Below are 15,041 nucleotides of genomic sequence, written 5' to 3' on the forward strand. Positions count from 1 at the left end.
CACAGAGAGATGGCACCGGTGAACCGACCCGCCGTTTTTGTGGCTGGAAAACAAGACGAGATGTCCTTTTTTTGTGTCCTTTATTTTGGAACGGTGAAACCAACGCAACGTAAAAAGGGATGACATGAGACAAAAGTGGTGGCTTCACAGAAGCTTCAGAGAAAAAAAAAAAAATTATTTTCACAAGAGTAAATCAGTGATCTGTATCAGCCCTGAAAAGCCTGATCAAAGCACCCATACACCACAAAACAAATTACATAACCAAAGTGCTTGTGGGAAATATTTTGTAGAACAGGCTAAATTTAGAAATAAGACCACTGCATTAGTATTTGCAGAAATAAGTTGCATATGAGCCAGACTCATACATTATCTATTATTCAGGGCTTTCAAAGTTAACACGATTGTAACACGTTAACTCAAATTTGTTTTAACACCACCAATTTATTTAACGCAACTTGCAATTTTTGGGTTGTAGCGATCTCAGTTTTAAAGCTAGAGTGAAGATCCTGGCATCATATGAAACTAGAAAACTTAAGGAATCCATTGTTATCTTGGAATCCATGTCATACTAACTTGTTAAAAAGGAGGATAAAGAGCGCTCCAAACTTACACTAAATTTCGCCAAGGCCATTTTCAAAGGGGTCCCTTTACCTCTGACCTCCAGATATGTGAATGTAAATGGGTTCTATGGGTACCCACGAGTCTCCCCTTTACAGACATGCCCACTTTATGATAATCACATGCAGTTTGGGGCAAGTCATAGTCAAGTCAGCACACTGACACACTGACAACTGTTGTTGCCTGTTGGGCGTCAGTTTGCCATGTTATGATATCAGCATATTACCTACCAATATTCACACTAAATTAGTTTTATGTAGTCTATATAGCCTTTTATATAGCCTTAGCAGCATCCTACCAGCACGGAAACACATCCTCTCTGTAAGCAAATACACACCAGAACATAATACCTCCATGTAAGAAAGGATCTATTTCCTCAGACCCCACCTACATCAGCAGAGCCTACACATCCGCATCCACACCCTGCTAGTTGCTGGAGTTGCCAGTTGTTGTTCTGGGTGGCCTGCTTGCTTATAGCTACCAGGTCCAATGATGGCCACATCCAAGCAATCTTGGATCAAGGCAACAGCAAAATAAACCTTCAGGTTACCTCACTGACTCTGAGAGCTCCAGGGGATTTCCCAATGACTAATCCAAGTTTACAAAGCAGGAGGATTCCTAACATCAAGTATTACAGTACAATAAATCTGTTTGCGGTTTAGTTTTGTGTGGTGTTAGGCTACTTTAATCTACTAGTAGCATTAAGGAGTCAGTAAAAGAGACAATCTGGCCACGCAATGTACTGTAGTTGTATACCCCGTTGCAACAGCAGCCCTCTGGAAAAAAAGCTATTGTTGCAGTCAAAATAGCAGATCATTTGTAAACCGCAAAATAATAATCCCAGGCAGCCTGTGTCAGAGAGATGAAATGGATACACTGGCTTCCTCTTAGTCTTCGTACATCCTGGCAAATATGAGCCCTAGGGCGCTGTCACAATAGGACTAAACAAGCCACTTGGGACACATGTCTGGGAGGGCCACGTGTTGGAACTTGTGAGAGCATCTTGAGAGCGGGAGGGAGGCATTCCAGATTGCATGGTGATGCCACAAAAAAAAATCTGGGGTCTGCACGAATCAACGAGATGTTTGATAGGAGAGGCAAGAAAAACAACACTTTCCACAGACATCCTCAACTCTGTGCTGCCGGACTGAGAAACAGCCGGCACACATTTTGATAGGACTGGGACGAAACACCCATCTCCTGATTCCATACTATCACAATACTTGGGTGCAGATACGATATGTATTGCGATTCGATATTACAATTTATTGCGATTTTGGTTAACTTTTTTAACACCAGATCATGGGAAAACGTTGAATCATACACTTCTAGGGACTTTTACTAAAATATCAAAATTTATACAGTATAATTGTTTGATATTCAGCATGTACTCATGCTTACTCAGACTACAACAATAGAAGCGGTAATTTCTTTCTACCTCCGCATAGACTCAAATGAAACAAATATATCAATTCTGGCATTATAATAATCGATTTAAAAAATGTAAACAATTTTAAAAATCGCAATATATAGGTGAATTGATTTTGTTTTTCACCCCTAATAAGAACTAGCTTATTTGAAGGCTTGAATGATTCTTCACATGCAACCACCAATGTTGATGACGGCAACCATTTATTCAAAGTCCTCAGGGGACACACTGTGGTGGAGTGAAGTAAACCCGACCAGCTACAACTACTGTTAGTTCAACAAACTTGCATAAAATATCTAGGGGTGGGCGGACTAAACAGGCTTCAGTGCATTTCAGTGAAAATGCAGCTGTTCCTCAAAAGTAAACTTTCAGTAATAAAGAAATTTAAAAGAAATACAATACATTTTGACATCATTGTCAACGAATTCTGTCATCACAATGAGAGACGCATTTGCAAGTACACACATCCTCATTTTCACACTGCCAAACCCACAGAAAGAAAACCCCGAACCATAATGAACTAATAGAGAAAAACACCACTGAAACTGCACACGTCTTTCCTCCTACATGAGAGGAAGTCAAATCACTTACTCCAAATGAGAAATGATAGCAAATATTTCAACCGCACACAGTCTAGGCTGTAAACTTTTACAGAAGTGAGGAGACACATTTCATCACACCAAACACCCCTTAACTGTGCAGTGCTTTATGACTTTGCCTTTGCAAAGCGTTAACAGCTGAACAGGTTATGTTCTCGGGTCTGCTTAGTCAAAAAAAGTAGCACTTGTCATTCTTCACCTTGTTGCACCTAACAAAAGGCTAAGTTCCTTTTTCCACCAGGTGACCTTGGTCAACACATAGAAAGTACCGTTCTTATTGACTGTTCAAACACTCCTACATGCATGAGTAGTCAAAGGAAAACAAGTCAGACAGAAAAAGACGAAATTGCAAAAGAAAATGAGGAAATGGAAGTGAGCATATATGCAATAACTGAGATTAGGGAGATAACAAAAGAGAAGAGACGATGGGAAAAAAAACCCAGTTTCTCAACTTCAATAGAAACCCAAAGCCACTTAATACATTAGAATTTCTGAGCTTGTCATTTGACCAGGGAAAATTTCAGCCACATTAGATTTTTTGGCTATCACAAAAATGCACAGTTGGTATTTTCCCCTAGGCTGTGAGGACAGATTTGGCTGCTTGAGGCCACTGGTAGCACAAAGCAGGCACCGAGAAAGAGGCACGGGCAGGAAAAAGAGCTCATCGCTGCGTGTCCGTCAGATCATACTGTCATAACATCAAACAAGGGCATTGTTTGAGGGTATCTGAGTCAACACATGAGCTATAAATAGGACGCAGATGAAGTAAATAGGGCCACATCACTGCAAACATGCATAGCTGAATAGTGAAAGCTTTAGTTCAGGGGGAGTCCTCGATTCCCGGACATGAGCTCACGACCTGGCAGCTGATGGGGCGCAAATGTTCTCCCTGGGTCTCCTAATAGCCATTTTCACATCTCACAAATTGGCTTCAACGCTCAGGAGAAATATATCAGCCTTCGAGCAAATCACGCTGGTAACTCCACCATGTTTCTCCCTGCAAACTGGGCCTATCCTCCCACTGACTCCCACTGAGAACAGAGCAGACCATAATGTCCCTCTCCCCATCTCGCCTCCCTGAAACCTTGACAAGAGACCGGGAAGAGGTCTGTCAGTGTGACAGTAACTATATTATTCAGCAGCTGCTAGCACTGTGACAACACATCTATCTCCCGATTCGATACTATCACGATACTTGGGCGCCGATTCTACAAGTATTGCGATTTGATATTACGATTTATTGCAATTTGTTAACTTTTTTTAACACTAGACCATGGAAAAAAGTTGAATCATACACTTCTAGGGAAATTTTCTTTTTGGAAAATATCTAAATTAATAGAGTGAAAATGTTAGAGTTTCAGCATGTATGTAGTCAGATATGTCCTGAAGTTAAATATATCAGTCAAATAAAAGACATTTCCCTCACAAATTACGGATATGACGTCGAGTTACTCAGACTACAACAATAAAAGCGGTAACTTCTTTCTACCTCCGCATAGACTCAAATGAAGCAAATATATTGATTCTGGCATTAAAAAAATCTATTTCAAAATCGTAAAAAAGAAATCGTGATACATAGTTGAATCGATTTTTTCTCCCACCCCTAGATATACTATTCGGCATCTGCAGAAAAAAAAAACATTGGAGTTTGGAAAGACACACATGCTGCCCCTTTAAATCATTCAGATCTAACTAACCACATATCTCCAAATGAATATCTGCGAGATAAAATACTCAAGCCATATTATTAATCTGCTGATTGTTTCACAGTGCTGTTGAACAAGTTTTGTAACGGCCCACACAAACATAAGCCACGGAGCTTGCCAACAATTATACAGCCTTATCGCCCATTGTGCCGCTGAAGCATGACATTTAGTCTGGCTGTGGTTGTGTAAGGTAGAAACAATGTTAGGAGATAAACAGAGGGAGTGATTAACAAACATTTTGCCCCGAAACATAAATGGTTTCACTTACACAGTACATTTGGCTACCGATTACTGATCTCCCTGGGTAGATGAAAGTTAACGGACATGTTCCTACTAGTATGTGGTTTCTGTCTTTGAATTGGAGCTGACATTGACAGAAAATAATTAGAGTAGTTTATCAAGTAAGAACACACCAATCATTCTCTGGTGCCAGCTTCTCCAATGCAAAGATTTTTATATGATTGTAAATAGGGATGCACCGATACTGGATCAGATATCAGGCCGATACTGACTCATATAGCTGGATCGGATATTAGTTACAATGGAGCCGATCTATTCAATTCAATTCTATGTTTATATACTATAGACATTTATATACTGGGATTTTAGTTTAGTTTACACCTGAATTGTAATTCCTGTTAATTTTGAAGATTATTTTACAAAGTTACTGGTGTACGATTTATTATATTAATAATAAATGGAAAATAAATTAATTTGTTGGGTAAGTAATGTTTAAATCAAGCCTGGTTTTGACTTAAACATAAAATAATGATCCCAGTCACTTCCACACAGTGAGGCACACAGCTTATTAAATTTAGCACTGGTATCAGATCATTACTAGGTATCGGCAGATGCCCAGCTATCGGTATATAGAGACTGAAAAAGTCAGATGGGTGCATCCCTAATTGTAAACAGAATATATTTGGGTTTGGGACAGATGTTAAACCAAAACAAGATATCTGAAGCCATCACCTTGGACTATGTGAAACTGTGATGGACATTGTACAGGCTAAATGATTAGTCAATTAATAGTAAAATACATAAACAATTCCTAATTCCAATGCATCAATCAATGGCCATATTAGTAGGCAAACAAGAGGTGGTAGACTGACTACAATAATGTGTGTAAAATCACAGCTAACTGGCAGTTTAACACAAGTATCATAAGTTAATGTTGCCTCCATGACCAAACTGGGTCCAATCACTGCACAACAACTTTAACTTGAGCACTGGTTACATTACAAACACAGACAATAAGACATAGTGAATGCAGTAAATTAGAAGATGCAGATCGTATTTCTGAATATATTTGGGTTTGGGACAGATGTTAAGCCAAAACAAGATATGTTAAGCCATCATCTTGGACTATGTGAAACTGTGATTTCATTTTACAGGCTAAATGATTAGTCAATTAATAGTAAAAATACATAAACAATTAATGAAAACAATTCCTAATTCCAATGCATCAACCCAATGGCCATATTAGTAGGCAAACAAGAGGTGGTAGACTGACTACAATAATGTGTGTAAAATCACAGCTAACTGGCTGTTTAACACAAGTATCATAAGTTAATGTTAGGTTAATGCCTCCATGACCAAAGTGCACAACAACTTTAACTTGAGGACTGGTTACATTACAAAATAAGAGACAATAAGACACAGTGAATGCAGTAAATCAGAAGATGCAGACAACATATCTGAAGCCATCACCTTGGACTCTGGGAAACTGTGATTTCATTTTACAGGCTAAATGATTAATCAATTAATAGTAAGAAATAAAACAATTAATGAAAACAATTCCTTATTCCAATGCATCAACCAAAGGCCATATTAGTAGGCAAACAAGAGGAGAATGTGTGTAAAATCAACACAATAAGTTAATGTTAGTATGACCAAACTGGGTGCAATCACTGCACAACAACTTAACTTGGTTACACTACAAATAAGAGACAATAAGACACAGTGAATGCAGTAAATCAGAAGATGCAGACAACATATCTGAAGCCATCACCTTGGACTCTGGGAAACTGTGATGGACATTTTTCATTTTACAGGCTAAATGATTAATCAATTAATAGTAAGAAATAAAACAATTCCTTATTCCAATGCATCAACCAAAGGCCATATTAGTAGGCAAACAAGAGGAGAATGTGTGTAAAATCACAGCTGTTTAACACAATAAGTTAATGTTAGTATGACCAAACTGGGTGCAATCACTGCACAACAACTTAACTTGGTTACACTACAAATAAGAGACAATAAGACACAGTGAATGCAGTAAATCAGAAGATGCAGACAACATATCTGAAGCCATCACTTTGGACTCTGGGAAACTGTGGACATTTTTCATTTTACAGGCTAAATGATTAATCAATTAATAGTAAAAAAATAAAACAATTAATGAAAACAATTCCTTATTCCAATGCATCAACCAAAGGCCATATTAGTAGGCAAACAAGAGGAGAATGTGTGTAAAATCAACACAATAAGTTAATGTTAGTATGACCAAACTGGGTGCAATCACTGCACAACAACTTAACTTGGTTACACTACAAATAAGAGACAATAAGACACAGTGAATGCAGTAAATCAGAAGATGCAGACAACATATCTGAAGCCATCACCTTGGACTCTGGGAAACTGTGATGGACATTTTTTTCATTTTACAGGCTAAATGATTAATCAATTAATAGTAAGAAATAAAACAATTAATGAAAACAATTCCTTATTCCAATGCATCAACCAAAGGCCATATTAGTAGGCAAACAAGAGGAGAATGTGTGTAAAATCAACACAATAAGTTAATGTTAGTATGACCAAACTGGGTGCAATCACTGCACAACAACTTAACTTGGTTACACTACAAATAAGAGACAATAAGACAGTGAATGCAGTAAACTAGAAGATGCAGACCTGTGGTTTGTCTGAGGCTATACCGTTGCTTGAAGCGTCCTCTCTCCATTTTCTCCAATCTCAGACATAAAAAGCGTTAACGTGGTGGAAAATGAAGAGTAGAAGCCACTCATTCAGAGCTAGTTTAATCTTTTATCTGTGGGCTTTTTATCCCATAACTTGACATCTAAACTTGGCAAAACCTGGTTAAGAAAAGGCAGCTTCTTTAACAGCCAAATGAAGCAGCTAACCAGCCATGGTGAATTCAAGGATAGCAGCAGGAGAAGCTAGCCTGATAGCTTCACCACAACCAGTCAGAGAGCAGCTCACAATCACAATCAAAAACCGTGTCTTACCTCTTCACCACCTCCTCTTCTTTATCTCCTCACAGTACAGAGTCAACGCCTCGAAGAGGAGTCACACAAATGATGTCCTCTTTGGTTATTTTCCCACTCCAACAGGCTAGCCTAGAGCTGATGAGACGTGCCCCGTTGGAATAGCATTTCTTCTATATCAAAGCATGTCATTGCTCAGCAGCAGAGCTAGGCTAACCAGCTAGCAGCAGCCTCACAAGCTGTTCAGAGTCAAGGTCCCGCCCCCTTACTCGCATCTGATTGGCTGTTGGGGATTCGACTCTGCGTTTGATTGGACCGCGGCGCTGTCAGTCAATCACACTGCTGCAGCTGCTGATGTTTGGTGTCCCCCCCTAATATAAGCATCCATCATGATTTTCAACCTTGTGAGGATAAAAAAGTCAACATAATGGAGACTATAAAAGAAATTTGAATGAAGAGAGAGATCTACAGATGTATCTTATTATTTTATATTTACTATTGCTATTATTTATTAATTAATTTGGTTCAGAAAAGAAAAGATGTAGCCTACTGGAGGCCTTTAAAGCAATGAGTGGGGCTTTTATGCTGTATAATTTGGGGAAAGTGATAATTTTTTTAATGATAATTTTAATTGACAACTAGATAAAGAAAAGATATACAAGTGTGGACAATCAGCTCAAGTGAATTGCACTTTATCCATCATGATTTTCGCCTTGTGAGGCTAAAAAAGTCAACATAATGAAGACTATAAAAGTAACGTGAATGAAGAGAGAGATCTACAGATATATTTTATTATTTTATATTTACTATTGCTATTATTTATTCATTAATTTGGTTCAGGAAAGAAAAGATGTAGCCAACTGGAGGCCTTTAAAGCAATGAGTGGGGCTTTTACGCTGTATAATTTGGGGAAAGTGATAATTTTTTTAATGATAATTTTAATTGACAACTAGATAAAGAAAAGATATACAAGTGTGGACAATCAGCTCATATAAAAAGTGAATTGCACCTTATCCATCATGATTTTCGCCTTGTGAAGCTAAAAAGTCAACATAATCAAATAAAGATGTAGCCTATACTGGAGGCCTTTAAAGCACTGAGTGGGGCTTTGCTTTTATCCTGTATAATTTAGGGAAAGTGATCATTGATCATTTTAATTGACAACTAGATAAAGAAAAGGTATACAAGTGTGGACAATCAGCTCATATAAAAAGTGAATTGCACTTTATCCATCATGATTTTCGCCTTCTGAGGCTAAAAAAGTCAACATAATCGAGACTATAAAGAGAAACGTGATTGAAGAGAGAGATTTACAGATATAGTTTATTATTTTATACTTTTACTATTGCTATTATTTATTAATTAATTTGGCTCACATGTCCAAAAGACAAGATGTAGCCTACTAGAGGCCTTTAAGGCTTTTTTTCCATGTTAAAAGGTTTTTTTTTGGTTAAGTTTTTGCTTATCCGATGAGAGGGTGTTACTGTAAAAGAAAGAGGGTGTCGTATCCTGTACAGATCGTAAAGCCCCCTGAGACAAATTTGTGATTCTGGACTATACAAATAAAATTGACTTGACTTGACTTGAGTGGGGCTTTGCTTTTATCCTCTATAATTTAGTGAAATTGCTATCTTTTTAATTTATCATTTTAATTGACAACTAGATAAAGTAAAAAATTTAACATTTTAAAAAGTAAAAGTATAAATGTGTGAACAATCACATAAAAAAGTGAATTGCACCTTATTTTCCTAGGTTATGACGGTTTCCTAAATGTTAGCTGCAGCTGTCTGCACTTGAAGTATGGTCTTATATGATGAATTGATATATTTAATAGTTGGAAAGTCTTGTTCGCAGAGTGTTTTTGAGCCTTTCATAAAAAAATGCTCAGTCATCTGCACTGTGCAGCACAAATACAGACACTCAACACTCAGATACATACAATAACTCATCATTAAATTCCATTCAGACCCCTCCTGGGAAATGATACTTCTAATAAGCATGTCTGCAGTGAAGAGGCTTGCAGAGTAATTTGGAAGGTTGTGCAGCACGCTGCAGGATGCAATCTGTTTCCTGCTCAAACAGATGGGCCTCCTCTACATGTATTCTGCTTTTCTGCACCCAAAATTCCATCTCAAAACAAGACTGTGATGCAGCACACATAACTGAGACTAAATCCACTTTATCTCAGTTTATTCACATGTTTTAGTTTGAAAAATAAACTTCAGGTATTGAACCATGGTGTTTTAAAAGAAAACATCACATGTCAGACAAAGCGTGCTTTCAAACTAAAAGACAATTTCATATTGTGCTTTGGTTGTAAATAGATTAAGCTTGTAGTTTACTCACCACTTTATTGGCATCACTGATAGTAGATTGTCATCACACAGATTTCATTGCAGCCGCTGCTCTTTGTGTGTGGTTATAACCACAAGGCTGATTGTTTCCTATTTCAGCAGAAATATGTTAAACATTCAACAGAGTGTCATAAATTTACAACACTTTATCAGGTCATAAATTTGTCAAACAACTCTGCTTCTCACTAAATAAACAGGGTTTGGATTGAAGTGTGTCATGTAATGTGTTTAAATTGTTTTGATGCAATAACAGCTACCTTTGACTGAGTAATGGAGTGGGTTGTGAATGCCACCTGCTGGGCTCTCTGTGAAACATCCATGTTGTGTCAGTTTTGAACCGCAACATGTCTTCTTTCATCCGCTCTGCATCATCATTATGTCTTTATTTCATTCCATCACTGTTGCCTTTGCCTCGGGGAAATCGCAGAGACTGACTGCCTCGGCTTGACACAGTGAAAGGAAACAGCACTGGCGAACCGCTGAATTGTCCACTATACAGAAAAAAAAATGCAGATGGGTCTCATGTTGTTAAAGGGGACTTTAATTCAATACAGTGCACCTGCCTCTGGGCATTAGTCTGATATGCGTCTGAAAGTAAACAGAAGCAGAATCCAGGGATGTAATCACTACTAGTGTTAAATATCATGTGGCTGCTGAGGCCAGAATTTACATTAGAAAGCACGGAAATGTGCCGTTTGTGCACAAAATATTGCTGGGAGTAAATAATACATAGAGTATTACAGATTGATAGTTTCCCTGTGCATAAAATAATGTTCAATGTGAAGAGTCTACTTGTAAATTGAGATATATTTTAATAACAACAACCCTAGTTACTGTATATTGTACAGTATATGGCAGAGCACCTATCCCAGCACTTAAAGGTCACTATCCACCCCTGGCTCCTCTGTTATGGGGTTATATTTGACGGAATTCAGATTAAGGCTAAGAAAAGCAATACCAGTTATTTTATGAAACATGGGTGGTATTTATTTTTATTCTTTCATTCCTTGTATGCGGTATGAATGATTTGTGGGCTGACATTTACACAGTGTGACAACTGTGGCAGTGTGACAACAGACGGATACACCACACCTTGTTGGTGTTATTATTATTATAAAAGGTGCATATCATTTAGAGCTGCAACGATTAATCGATTAGTTGTCAACTATTGAATTAATCTCCATCTACTTTGGTAATCGATTAATCGGTTTGAGTAGTTTTTATAAAGAAAGAAAAGTCAAAATTCTTTGATTCCAGCTATTTAAATGTGAATATTTTCTGGTTTCTGTACTCCTCTGTGACAGTAAACTGAATATCTTTGAGTTGTGGACAAAACAAGACATTTGAGAACGTCATCTTGAGCTTTGGGAAACACTGATCGACATTTTCTGACATTTAATAGACCAACCAATTAATCGATTAATCGACAATGAAAATAATCGTTAGTTGCAGCCCTAATATCATTTAAATGATCATCTTACACTGCCACACACAATACCAGATTCAATATGGTTTAAAATGCTGGAGCAAAATAAATTCACAAAAATTAAATTTACTTTTTTTATGATGACATTTTGGTCTTCGACAGAGTTTGACATTAAAGCAGTACTATCAGGGGGACATGGTCACCGTATTACATTTGTCTTTTATTTCACACACAAATATTAAGACATTAGTTACACAACTGGCACCCTTCCAACAACACAACGATACAAAAATCATCAGATGAAGATTCAGACATTCTTTAAATTGCACAACCAAGCAACATTGTAAACAAATAGACCGACATATCAAAACTCATTTGATGGGCGAGTCCAGGATCTCTTGGTAATCCTGCCGAATGGCCCTGCTCACCCGGTACAGCTTGAGCCCTGTCAGGGTGAACACGCTGATCATGATGACTAGGCCTCCAAGGACATCGTAGACAGATGGGATCATCCTCAGGACAATGAGCTGGAGCAACATGGCGACCACGAACTCTAGGTGCTGCACTGTGCTAACTAAGGCTGGATGAAACTTGTTTAGAGCATAGTAGACTCCGAGGAACGCCACGGTGGAGCAGATACAGATCCCAATTAAATAGCCCCAGGTCTCCCCATCCAGGGGAATGATGGGCTCCTGCATGATAAACATGGTGGAGGCACCCCACACCGTGCCCGTCCAGCCGAAGGTAAAGAGTGCCGTCCACATGCTGACGCGCTCCTTAATGGCTCTGTAGACGATCATGGAGAGGGCGGCGGTCAAGCCGGCCGTCACTGTCATTGTGTAGCCAAAGGCCTCCTTCCAGAACCCGAGCCTGGACTTCTCCTCGCCCGCCACGTTTGGCACCATGACAAGACACAGGCCGAACACGCTTCCCACGACCGTGACCACATCTGTGTAGCCCAGCCTCTCATCCAGCAACAGGAAGGCCAGTATGGCACTGAAGACTGTGGTGGATGCACGCCACATGATGGTGCCGTTACTGGGTGGTACTATAGCAAAAGAGGTGTAGGCGCAGGTGATTGAGATTACATTGCACACACCGTAGAAGAAGAGACGCAGCCGGTAGCCCTTAGGGCCAAAGGGGGCCTCTTGGTAGTAGAAGACCACCAGAATGGACAGCACCTGGATCACGGAGCGGATGAAGAGCAGCTCGAGGGAGGGCACTTTAGAGCGGTCGGCCGCTAAACGAGTAATCAGCGCCACGCAGCCATGAGCCACCGCCGCCCCAAACAAGGCCATCCAGGTCACCCGGGAGGCCAAGACATTCGCCTCTCCGAAGCTAGCCAGCTGACCCCCGACCCCCTTGTCTCTTTGCACAGGTGGCGGCTTCGGCTGGGTCTCCATGGTCCCAAACAAAGTCCTGCTACCTTTGCTGTCTGACACCAGTCTCTTTGCCACATTAGCTTCCGCGAAGGCGCCAAACTCCTCAAAGGAGGGCGCGTCATCGTAGCCTTCATCGCCAGGCTGGGGGAAGTGAGTGGCATATTTCACCGTCACTGTGTTCGGGTGAATCTTAACCCGTTTTTTTGTTCCATACTGCAGCGAGGATGAAGATTCATCCATGTTTCCTTGTGCGTCAGAGGGGGTAATCTGAAAAAAAAAATAGCATACAAATCATTGCAGTGTTACTGAAATAATATTCAAATGAATTGTTGCCCTGTGGTCTGATTTTATTTCCATAATCAGTCAAAACAGAGCTTTCCTGAAGCAGAGAGAAATGTTTGCATAATTCACAACTTGTTTTCTTCTGTATCCAACCGTCACACTCACACAAAACACACACACAGATAAACTGTAACACACTTACTGTATCAGCCCTATCTCACTTACCTTTTCACTCTGCCTGCCTACCCTTACACTTGTGTTGTGTTACTTCTATATATATCCCGTGCGAGCTCATATAAGCCAAGCAGCAAACACTCTGAGGCTGATGCAGTCTGATGGGGATGAAATTACATAACAGGAAACCACACAGGGGACGATGCATGAATGTGGGCCACTTACGAGTATGAATGGAGTTGCACATCATAAATTAACAAAGCCTGGGACGAGGACTGTGTGAAAGGGTTAAATGATGTTGAATAGTTTGGTGGTCCCTTCAGTTATGAGAGATTTTGGATGCTTCCTTTAAACAGCAATGGGATTTGGTTTAAGGGGTGAGATTACAAAAATGTTACAAAATAAAATCAATATATTTTACATAAAAAAAGAAAAGAATATATTTATTCTTATATATTATAAAATATTATTTTCAAGATCATTATTACTACTACATGCATTCTGTCAATCCATTAAAGACCCAGCATTGATCAAAACCACAAGGGGGCAGATAGATACTCTTATTTGCCTTCTCTCCTCTTTTACATGCGATTGCTCCTCCTTTTTGGAAATATGCATGAATAAAACTTGATCCTTAATAATAATAAACGATGGAAATGGAAATGTAATGTTAGGTCGAGGGGATAATGATAAAAAAAATGTAATCTTTGAGTATGAAAAGAAACCTCAAAGCAAATGTGAGCACTTATAAGCCAATTTAAGGATGGCTTAATATCTTTTAATATTCTTTCTGACAGAAAATCACGCACAAAAAATCACCTTTAAATTACAATTAAGGTCTTGTCTTGTGAAATAGTAAAATGTTTTTTAATTTAGGTTAAAACTGGCAAAGAGCGACTAACCTAGATTCTGTAAAATCCTTATCAATGGACATTTTTAAGGAGCGTTTTGTGCATAATATTAACTGAGTGCATGCAAAAAAAACAAAAAAACACATCTTACCTTTTGTTCTTTGAATAGTTCCTATTGATGCATAAACCCGGGTTCGTATCATAAATGAAGACCTCGTTTGATTTCTTGATCCTTACATTTGGTCAACTGCCATTTCCCCATCTTCCTCTTGGAGATGCGTGCTGCTTCCACGCTGCCGATGGACGCTGCTTCTGCTGGAGCTGCTGCTGTTGCTGAGGGCGATGATGATGAGGAGGATGATGGTGGTGATGATGATGATGATGAAGATGATGAAGATGACACTGGGGGGAGAAGCAACTGTCACTGTCACAGCCAGTGGTTTCTCCTCCTCCTCATCCTCATCTTCATCCCTAAGACTGATTCCCACCTCTCATTCGTCATCTCTCAGGAGGGAAAAGGGGATGTGCGTCGGTCACTCATCATCATCATCATCATCATCATCATGGTCATAAGATTAATCCACTTTAGGAGGAAGATTTGATCAGTCTTTTTGAAGCAATTATACCATGATGAAGGAAATAAAAGCTTTTTGTATGAGCTTAATTTTCAATTTATATGACATACACTTTTATTATTATTATTATTATCATGTTTAAAGGGTGGGGTCGCCTCTGCAGCTCTTCATGCTGATTTTCTAGCCTCATTTGCAACATCTTTGTATGGCCCATATCTGCAAATACATACTGGATGACTATTTCTTTTATTTGGGGTTATTAGGCAGCTTGAAGTGATTGGGATTCCCATAATCCTCTCTGGGATCCTCTCATTAGCACCAAGAGGACCCTCATGAGATTGGTGGTTCTTCCTCATGTGTATAGTGCTCATTTCTTGTTCCTAACAAGAAAAATAAATTCTGTCTGTCTTTATAGGAG

General features: G+C 39.1%; 2 protein-coding genes across 3 annotated transcripts in view; both read right to left on the reverse strand.

Moving 5' to 3' along the window:
- Positions 1-7,794, reverse strand: part of nck1b (NCK adaptor protein 1b) — a 34,795-nt gene extending 27,001 nt beyond the window's left edge. Inside the window, exon 1 of one of the 2 annotated variants that reach the window (XM_037756556.1) lies at positions 7,601-7,794. The gene's annotated coding sequence lies outside the window, so the exon portion shown is untranslated. Of the gene's footprint in view, positions 1-7,265; positions 7,520-7,600 lie in introns of those variants that run through there. The other variant, XM_037756557.1, reaches the window with a different exon arrangement.
- Positions 7,795-11,558: 3,764 nt separating this feature from the next.
- On the reverse strand, positions 11,559-14,510 carry slc35g2b (solute carrier family 35 member G2b). Its single transcript, XM_037756214.1, has 2 exons — positions 14,200-14,510; positions 11,559-13,008 (listed from the first exon to the last, which is right to left on the reverse strand). Exon 2 carries the CDS (start codon positions 12,979-12,981, stop codon positions 11,731-11,733), a length of 1,251 nt encoding a protein of 416 aa, XP_037612142.1. The 5' UTR covers positions 12,982-13,008; positions 14,200-14,510; the 3' UTR covers positions 11,559-11,730.
- Between the last annotated feature and the right edge of the window lie 531 nt (positions 14,511-15,041).

Source organism: Sebastes umbrosus, chromosome 21, assembly GCF_015220745.1.
Source record: "Sebastes umbrosus isolate fSebUmb1 chromosome 21, fSebUmb1.pri, whole genome shotgun sequence".
Classification (NCBI taxonomy): Eukaryota; Metazoa; Chordata; class Actinopteri; order Perciformes; family Sebastidae; genus Sebastes; species Sebastes umbrosus.

Bases quoted from the DNA above. Each gene is read 5' to 3' on its own strand.
- slc35g2b (XM_037756214.1), bottom strand. From the start codon at position 12,981: ATGGATGAATCTTCATCCTCGCTGCAGTATGGAACAAAAAAACGGGTT.